The 9,535-nt window shown below is 42.5% G+C and overlaps 1 protein-coding gene across 1 annotated transcript; it reads left to right on the forward strand.

The window, feature by feature from the left end:
- The first annotated feature begins 443 nt into the window (after positions 1 to 443).
- On the forward strand, positions 444 to 9,297 carry Ca3 (carbonic anhydrase 3). Its single transcript, XM_021158334.2, has 7 exons — positions 444 to 611; positions 1,256 to 1,453; positions 3,830 to 3,948; positions 5,257 to 5,349; positions 6,135 to 6,197; positions 6,968 to 7,123; positions 8,471 to 9,297. Exons 1-7 carry the CDS (start codon positions 578 to 580, stop codon positions 8,588 to 8,590), a joined length of 783 nt encoding a protein of 260 aa, XP_021013993.1. The 5' UTR covers positions 444 to 577; the 3' UTR covers positions 8,591 to 9,297.
- Positions 9,298 to 9,535: the final 238 nt, after the last annotated feature.

The raw sequence follows: 9,535 nt of genomic DNA on the forward strand, positions 1-9,535 counted from the left end.
AACCGGATTCCTGCGGGGAAAGGAACCCCCAGCATCCAGAGACCGCAACAGGTCCTCCATTCTGAGTTAAAAGTCTTCTGAGAGAGGCTGCAAGAGCCGCGGGTGCAACTTTTAGTTGCTAAGTAACACCTTAAGACTGCAGCATGAGCCGGCTGCTCCTCCAGACCCCCAAGTGCAGGAAAACTGGAGGGAACCAGCCAAAGCGGGAGATCTTAGAAAGCTCAGCTGCTTGGTAGCCTGCAAAGTGAACAGAGGAAGGAGCCAGGGCTCTTGTGAGAGCCAAGAAAGGGGGGGCTCTGTCCCCCTCCGTTCCCCCTCCGTGCCTCCTCCCTGCCCCCTCCTGCTACCCTCTCACCCGGACAGCTGTCCAGCTCTTGTAATTCATTGGCTTCTCCTGCCCCGGCCTTCCGAGTACCACCCCAATCCAGTTTAGCCCCCTGCCTCACCGCTGACCTAATAAGGCCATGCACACTGCAGGAGATTTATATAAAAGAGGGGACTCTTGGAGACCTTGCCGGACAACAGGAGCAAGAAAGAGCAGGAGCTGTCCAGCGCTGAGAAACACCGAAAGGTGACCATGGCTAAGGAGTGGGGCTACGCCAGCCACAATGGTGAGTGGGGCTAGGACACAACAGGGTGTGCCTGCATTGCACAGGTGTGCAGGGAGGAATCGTTAAGAACTAGCATATAGTGAGAACTTTCTGGTGTTCCATGCTGCTGCTCTTTTTAACATGACTCATTGTTTTCCTTTCCACGGAGGAACCTGAAGCTCAGAGACATACTCACTATAACTAGCTTAAGGTCCGATGATGTGTCTGAGAAGTCACTCAGCCTGAAGTCAGGTCCAGTTGATTTTTTTCTGTGAAACTGACCAGTGAGCCTCTTTGAGCTTGGGGTCCGGTAACAATATTTGCTTTGACAAAGTCAGCCTTGGGAAAAAGAAGAAAATATCCCTTCCAAGCTGCAAAGTATTCCAAAAATATATGATCAATCTGTGATTCATTTCAAAGATAAGCTTTTCTGGCGACATGGTTCTCAAGCCGGGGAGGGAATGTGGAGATTGGAATGCTCTTCGAGCATAGGTAAGCAAGGTTCTAAATAGGTTTGAAATCAAAGTGCTGTGTTGCTCAGTCTGAACCAGAGACCTTTCTGTAGTCACTCTTTGGCTTCTGTCTACTTTGCTGGCACAGTTCACTAAATAGAGGCCTTGAGCTGTACTAGTAAATGAATAAATTCACTTTCATTTACTTCCTAGGTCCTGATCACTGGCATGAACTTTATCCAATTGCCAAAGGGGACAACCAGTCACCCATTGAACTGCATACTAAAGACATCAAGCACGACCCCTCTCTGCAGCCCTGGTCAGCATCTTATGATCCTGGCTCTGCTAAGACCATCCTGAACAATGGGAAGACCTGCAGAGTTGTGTTTGACGATACTTATGACAGGTCTAGTAAGTATAGCACTTCAGCAGGGTCATGTGGGTGTGTTCAGGATCTAATGGCAAGATGCAATTCGTAACACAGTAACAGAATTATGGGAAGCAGGAGAAGTTTATCCCTGAAATGGAGATGACTTTAGACTTGGCTTTAGTTGTGGAGAACTATATTCACACAGTGAAGAGGAATGTCACACCCTCTCGTTGCTGCAAAATGGCCATATGCCCAAGCTAAAGGTTAGCAAAACACTCCAGAGACAGAGTATGGATCCCGAGGGGAGGACAGAGAGTCCACATGGACTTTCTGACCACCGAGAGACAATGATTTTATGATTCCTGGTGATATGGAGAACAGGTTCGATCATGATGAAAGAAATAAAATGGGTCCTCTCTTTCCTGGTGACTGGAAGGAGGCTAATTAATGTGAAAAGGCAGAGTCACTGTGTGAGTTAAAGTGGCCTGGTTTCAGGAAGTATCTTTGTGGTGAGTGTTTCGGATGTATATGATCACTTTTTCTTGGGTCAATGTTAGTGTGGAATTGAAACATTCATGGGAGGTTTTATTTTTTAACCTACATTAGTAACTGATCTGTGAAATAAAATAAGACTAATTTGAAATACTTTGAATATTTGAATACTAATTTGAGATAATTTGAAATTTCAGAAAGGCTTGGTGGCTCATACCTGCAATCCCAATACTCAAGAGTCAGGGGCAAGAGGACTGCCACAAATATGCAGCGACCTTTGAGTTCCTAATGTGTTCCAAGCCATCTTGGGCTATAGAGTGAAACTCTGTCTCCAAAAAAAAAAAAAAAAAAAAAAAAAAGAAAAGAAAAGAAAAAAAGAAAAAACAAAACAAAAACAAAACAAGCATTACTTCATTGCAAATAAATCTAAGTGAGAATTAGTCTTTAGTAATTAATGCAATTTCCTAGAACCACATTCTTTATTAAACTAAAAATATCCTTTGTTGATTAAACAAGAATGGCCATTCTGGTGATGTCATAAGAAATAATGATAGAGTGACAGACAACTCCTCCCTTCCAAGGTAGGAGGAGTGCAAAAACTTACTACTTCCTGAGCTATTGTTACATGTTACTCTTTCCCAGTTTTTCTTTGACTTAAAAGCTGAATTGTCATTTAGAACAAAAACCAAAAATCAAACTATAACAAGAAAAATAACGAAATAAAAGTATCACTCACCAAGCCAAAACACATGAAATAGCATTTTTAAAAGAAAAATTGTTGAATGTTAGAGATTTAATAATTAGAGAAGTAATAGATTAATAATAAACAATTAACAATGAACTAAGCTAATAATTACTAATAAATTAATAGTAATTAGTAAATAAATTAGGCTCATATCCAAATCATTGCTATTTCCAGTGATTGAACAGGAAACTACAAAAAAAAAATCAAACTACTTCCCTTCCATATGATCAAGCTGGTTCAAGCCTAAAATTACTGCTTAAGTCTGCACTGTGGGGTTTCCTATGTCACTGAGAGAAGACAAGCCTTTCTAAAACAGCTGCCATTACAATGCAATTTGCATTGGACGTACCTTGTTCTATCTTGATTTTAGAGTTTCTGTACTGTTTTCATCATCCTTGGGAAGATATCTGCACCTTTAAATTACTCTCTAGGCAGAAGGAATTGAGACCAGATTACATGAGAGATTAAGATAAGTGCTGTACAAGCCCAAACTAATTCCCAAGAATGATCATATAGAGCCGTCCACCTTGACTAGCTTCCTGGGAAATTCCTGAACTTTTGTCCCATCTGACTTGAGTGGACACAGTCTAAAGCAGATGTGCATCAGGGTTCTCACTTGTCATCTAAGGAAAAACACAACTAAAAGTGGGACTTGAAAAAGGAATTCCTGCCTGCTCCATGGTCCTCGACAGGGGCACTGTGAGATGAGCTTAAATCTCAGTTAATCCTCACAGCGGCTCACAGAGTGTGGAATTATTATCACCTTCTCAGAGATTCAAAGACCAGTTCAGAGAAGTTGAGTGTCTTGCCTGAGATCACACAACAATGAGAGAATGACCTCAAAACGGTACCTAAGTCCTGTCAAATGCGTGGCTCTTCCCGACAGTGCTGTACGGCTGATCTGTTCTCAGGGCCCTCATAGTTCCTCTGGTGCTTTAATTTGTTTTCTAGAGTGTTAAAATGACAAGGCATGCAAGCAAAAATAAGAGAGAAAAGAAAATTCTTACCTTGATATATTCTGACTTAAAGTTACAAGCACGGTGGGAGTGGCTCCATATTCCCAGATGGTGACATCTTTTACCCACAATGTTTCGAGACTTGTTTCGTGAATGCTTGTTTCAGACAGAGCTCTGCAGAGGCAAACTGAACTCACCATTTGACCTTGTTGTTTTACTCGCAGTGCTGAGGGGTGGTCCTCTCTCTGGACCCTACCGACTTCGCCAATTCCATCTTCACTGGGGGTCCTCTGATGACCACGGCTCTGAGCACACTGTGGACGGAGTAAAATACGCTGCGGAGGTAGGAGGACCTGCCCCATTCACTCTAGGTCTCTAACAGTCAACATGGGAAAGTTAGAAACACAACCCTTTCTGCTTCAAGCCTCTCACTGAAGATGTTTTAGCTTTAACATATAGTGAAGCCATCAAATATCCTAGGTCAGAGAGAAGTGGGCAAGTGGATTAGCATCCTCCGTGAGTATTCCCCAGGTTACACTGAGAAATGGACCATAGACTTGAATAGAACCAGAGCAACAAGGAAGCAAATTCATGGGAAGCACCCGTATGCATTAGCTCCTTTGATCCCCGCTACAACCTTATGTACAATGTTACAAATTGGCAGCTGACACACTTGAGGGTTACATAACAGAGGCAGAGTGGCTGGGCCTGGTGTTCTTTGTACAAACTAGCTTCAGATACCACTTTTATGAGTATATGTAGTGCTTCAAAAAACAGCTTCCTGTAATTACAAACAAGTCTTACTTTCTGCTTGCTTAAGGAAGTATGCTTATACACCTATGCATCTCATTTAAGGCAATAATTTGCAAATGGAATAAGACAGGTCTCCTCTGTTTTCCTTAGGAAGCCAGGTCTATATAGCATTGACAAGAAGTGAACAAAATTTCATTTTTTCTGCTTTGGTCTTTTCCAAGGCAGATGGTGATTAGCATTGGGGTAGGACAGAAATGTGGCTGTGGCAACACACTGTTTCTGATCCCTCGGGGCATCCCTGGCCACTTAGCTGGTGGCTAAGTAAACTCAAAGAAACTCCAAGTGCTGACCAGGCCGGGCCATGCACATTTAGAAGGGTATAGCCATTCCTCTACAGCCAATCTAGAGAGCTAGGGTAGAGAATGATAGAGCATTAGAGACGTCTTTCTGTTAGAGTTTTCCTCCACCACTAGAGAAAGTCCAGGCTAATTTTTTCCAAATGTAGAAAAGGCTTTGAGTGCGATGTTTGTGTATGGAATTATCACACATTTTTTTGAACTTGAATATAACATTTTAGCAGCTATGAACTATTTCTTGCTATTGTAAGTAACTCACTATGGACAACTTGATTGTTAAAGCTGTGCTCACATCCTAAATTAAGATAAGCCAGACACTGGAGCTCTGTCTAAGCAGGGACAGGAGCTTCCATACATTTTTTTTTATTTGAACTATTAAAATGTCACCAAAGTATTGCTTATTAATATTTAGAATTTCATCAACTTCCATGAAGATGTTTGGTAACAACCCTGAGACTGCACACCTTTGGGTCTCTTGTGGATAATAGTGCCCATTTCCATATCAAAGGATTTATCTCACGACCTGTGTTTGGTGGTTGCAGCTTCACCTGGTTCACTGGAATCCAAAGTATAACACCTTTGGAGAGGCTCTGAAGCAGCCTGATGGCATCGCTGTGGTTGGCATTTTCCTGAAGGTGAAGTAGATACTGACACTAATTTTTTCTTGTTCAGAATGTAGTCCTTTTCTAATGTTTAGGAGACCACATGTTCTGTCCTTCCTTATGTTTGAGGCATGTGTGAGGGTGGCGACGCAAAGCTTCCAAAGGCAAGAGCAAAGGCTGACAGTGTCCATTTTCCTTCTCCAATACTCTATTTCCATCACAGTGGAAACCAGAAAGCCAGTGCTGGGAACGTCTGTGATGCCAGGCGCCTGGCTAGACCTCTCCTTGGCTTAGGGAGGCCGCCACCCACAGGATCTCAGACTAGGGTGGCAGAAGCAATGTGTGTGTTGTTCAGCCAACCTTGGTTTAAAGTGGATTTAGTGTCATTAACACATGAACTTCATGGTAACCCAATCTGAATTTTAAGCCCGCAGTGAAAATCCGACTTTTTTCATTCCAAGTGACCTAGTTTGTTCTAGGTTCTGAATTCACTGACTGTGAGAAAAAAAGACAGTGGGTGTGGGTGTGGCTGTGGATACAAAGTGTGCCCTGGCTTTTACTCTTTTAAAGAACTTTGCAGAGGGCCAAGGAACAACATGTAATTTTGTGGTTTTGCACTTCAGAGAGCTGAAATCCAAATTTAGATCAGAAAATATATACTCTACAATCTTTCAGGGTGAATAAAGTTATATTTGGCTTAACCTGAGAATATGGAAGACATAAATACTGATTACATGTGGATGGGTCAAATCAGATTTAAGATGATCTTCAATTATGGCAGAGGGGAAAATATCTCATTTGATGTCATTTTCTTACAGATAGGACGGGAGAAAGGCGAGTTCCAGATTCTTCTTGATGCCCTGGACAAAATTAAGACGAAGGTAAGGGTGAATCATTTTCGCTCTACAAACCTAAGACAATATCAATTGTCATTTTGAATTTCAGGTAGAGTCTGTCACTGTCTGATTGATACCCTCCGTTGCATACAAAAGTAAATTTGTTAGTGCTGAGACCTTAGAGCACTGCCACAGCTGTTATTTCAATTGTTAGTCAGCCTCTCAGATCAGTACTTTCCCTAGGAAGAAAGTGAGAGGTCCCAGGGTCTGCTTGCCCCTCTCCTATCACGGTGGGCACAGGATTGCTGAGGCTCTTCAGGCCAGGCACAGTCACACTCTCGATCCTGGTATTGTCCTTTCCTGGTAGCCCCACATATTTTAAATATTAACAGTAAACTCTTGTAACTAATAGACACATTTTAGTTGTCTTTGATGTTGTTCTAAGGAGCTGCTTTTAGGTGTAATACTAGAAGTAAGTATTCTAAGCATGGCATGTACTAAAGTGAAAGTCGTCACATCAAACTTCCAAGAAGTAATTCTACTCCAGTCTGAGTCTCTCTGGGAGAAAGGGCAGACTCTCAGTCCCACCCATCGTGTAAACAAGGCATAACATATTGCACTGACTATGACAGATAAAGTTTGAACACCAAGCAGATTCCTTTTCATCTGTGGTTTATTAGTGAAGGGCCTGAACCTATTCAAATGTCTGCTTTCCCTTTCGCTATTGAAATCAGTTCTCGTGAATGAATAGATGAGGCCTCTAGGGGGCGCTTGGCGCACGTGCCAGCTTAGAGAGCCTGCTTGGTGTCTTCCAGGGCAAGGAGGCTCCTTTTACACACTTCGACCCATCATGCCTGTTCCCTGCTTGCCGGGACTATTGGACCTACCACGGCTCCTTCACCACGCCGCCCTGCGAGGAGTGCATTGTGTGGCTGCTGCTCAAGGAGCCCATGACTGTGAGCTCAGACCAGGTGAGGCCAACTGCAGAGCCCTGCGTGTCAACTGGGGACTGCAGACCGCAAAAGCTGAAATAGATGTTGAGAGCTAGACTGGTGGTGTAGTCCTCAAGATGTCTCACAGTCTGGCCTCTAGAAATACATTCAGCTTGTTCAGTTCAGTTCAAGGATGCTTCCTAAGGGTAGTCGGACAACACAATCCCATAAGAGCCCGTGGAACCCTGAACCCATGAACTTCCTTCATTAGTATGAGTGAAGACTGGCTAGGAGATGGGGTAGCAAATTCAGGCCTGAGGACGAGAAAGGTGCAGAAATGACTTAGCAAGACACCTTTTGCGGGATGTTGCATTTCTCTAGATTTTTTTCCAAAAAAAGAACTTGAGGCTCAGAAACAAAACTTATTTCTTCACAAGGGCAACCAAGTACAAAGTTCTCATCCCGGGCCCAGCCTGTCTACTTCCAAGAGTTCCTAACTTGTCTTTTCACCCCTACCTTACTTCCATTTATCTAAAGAATGTGCTGGCAATACTTACAAGACACGACTTCCAGGAAAGCTAAATGGGTGTGGACATGGAGAACATGGTTAAAGTGAACCCCACAGGGCTCACAGCCTGGAATAGGATGTCTCACAGTAAAATCAGTTTCCCAGCCTGACTCCTTGGCTTAAGAAAGCAGCTTGTGTGTTTCTTCCAGGGCGGACCTAAGAATAAACCAACATTAAAAAAAGAAAATCAAGATTCACCTTTAACAGTCTTGTTAATTGGTATAAAGATTTTAAAAGTAAAATGACAATATTTAAAGGGGGAAAACTAAAAGAAAATTTAGTAGTGGAGCATAATATATTTTAACATTGCCAATCTAACTCTGATGTTCAGAAGACAGCTTGAAGCCTTGTGGGTTCTGAGCATCGAATTCAGGTTGTCAGGCTTGGCCATAGCACCTTTACACACTGAACTACCTCGACTACCAAGACACGATATTTTTATGAGAATTCCTCATTTTCTGATCCCTTAAGAAAAAAAAAAAGTACGCAGTTTAACATATAGCCCGTTTTAAATTTCTTTCTAGTCCTTTAAAATGTAATTCCATAAACACTTGACTTGATTACACTGTGGGAGCCTATTGAAGTTTTTCTTACGTTCAGGCATATGATACATCCCCATCCCCTTTATGTATATATAGTTCATGCTGAGCCCTGGTGTGGAAGGTGTAATTCTGAGAGCAGGGAATTCTGAATGTCAGAAAAGGTCTATGCTATGAACTGGGGCTTACAAACTCAGTCCTATCCCTGGAGCCTGGTTTGTGGTTTGTCTGGCCCAGTTAGAAAGCCTGTGGTTTCTAACAGTCTGCTTCCTCTTGCAGATGGCCAAGCTGCGCAGCCTATTCGCCAGCGCAGAGAATGAGCCTCCGGTGCCTCTGGTGGGGAATTGGCGCCCTCCTCAGCCGGTCAAGGGCAGGGTGGTGAGGGCCTCCTTCAAGTAAGGCTCTGGGCTTGCCCTCTTCCTGCAAGAAACTCTGCCCCTGAAGAGCCTGCTTGTCTCCTCCTGGTGCTCCCTACTTCAAGCTATCTGACAACACCTAGAGGAAGAGGAGAAGCAGTCACATGCAGCCACAGTGCCTTTTGACATGATCTAACCCAGAAGCATGAATTTCACACCTAACATTCTTAATAACCACCTTTTCTAAAAAAAAAAAAATAGTATTTCTAGTATGAATTCAGTGAAGAAGAAATAGATGGAAAAATAGCGATAGAGAACACTGGCTCACTGAGCACATTAAACTCAGAATCTCAGCACTCGTATTTTCAGGCTGAGTTACGGATACTACAGAAGTGATGGGCCCATGCTATGTATACGGGTATGGAGGAGTATGTGGACCTTACCACACTTAAGTGAAAACACAAGTTAACATCATTGTAGATCTCAAAAACTGAAGTCATAATGTGTTTTACCTCAAATAATACCAGCAATACTCCATCACTCGTTAAAAATTTGCCTACTACCAAGTTTGCCTGGCTTTAATCACCTATAAAACACACCCATAAGGCCAGGTGTTTTAAAATGTTTGATCCAGCATTTAAATTTCTTCTTCATAAAGATGATTTTCTTTGCCCAAAGTAGAGCCATTTATTTTTTATTTCACTACTTTAATCTTTGCATGCCTATTAAAAACAAAAACAAATAAACAAACAAAAAAACAAAAACAGCAACAACAAAAAAACTGTGTCAGGTGTCTTTTGAGTTGGAGGCTGGGATGACTGGTTCCTGGAACAGTAAGGAGGGGATGTCAACACTGAAGCCAAGAGCTTGCGTTGATCACAGAAACAATCAAGACAGAATGCAAATGAAAAGAATGTGTATCTTCTCCTTAAACTGAAAATTCAGAGTAAGTCACTTGTTTTAAGGTAACATATGAAGTGACAAGCTT

This window comes from Mus caroli, chromosome 3 (assembly GCF_900094665.2).
Source record: "Mus caroli chromosome 3, CAROLI_EIJ_v1.1, whole genome shotgun sequence".
Classification (NCBI taxonomy): domain Eukaryota; kingdom Metazoa; phylum Chordata; class Mammalia; order Rodentia; family Muridae; genus Mus; species Mus caroli.

Excerpts from the sequence above, each read along its gene's own strand:
- Ca3 (XM_021158334.2), top strand. The coding sequence starts at position 578 with ATGGCTAAGGAGTGGGGCTACGCCAGCCACAATG. Across the intron at positions 1,454-3,829 it reads CGATACTTATGACAGGTCTA|TGCTGAGGGGTGGTCCTCTC; the intron begins GTAAGTATAGCA and ends TTTTACTCGCAG. Across the intron at positions 7,124-8,470 it reads TGACTGTGAGCTCAGACCAG|ATGGCCAAGCTGCGCAGCCT; the intron begins GTGAGGCCAACT and ends TTCCTCTTGCAG.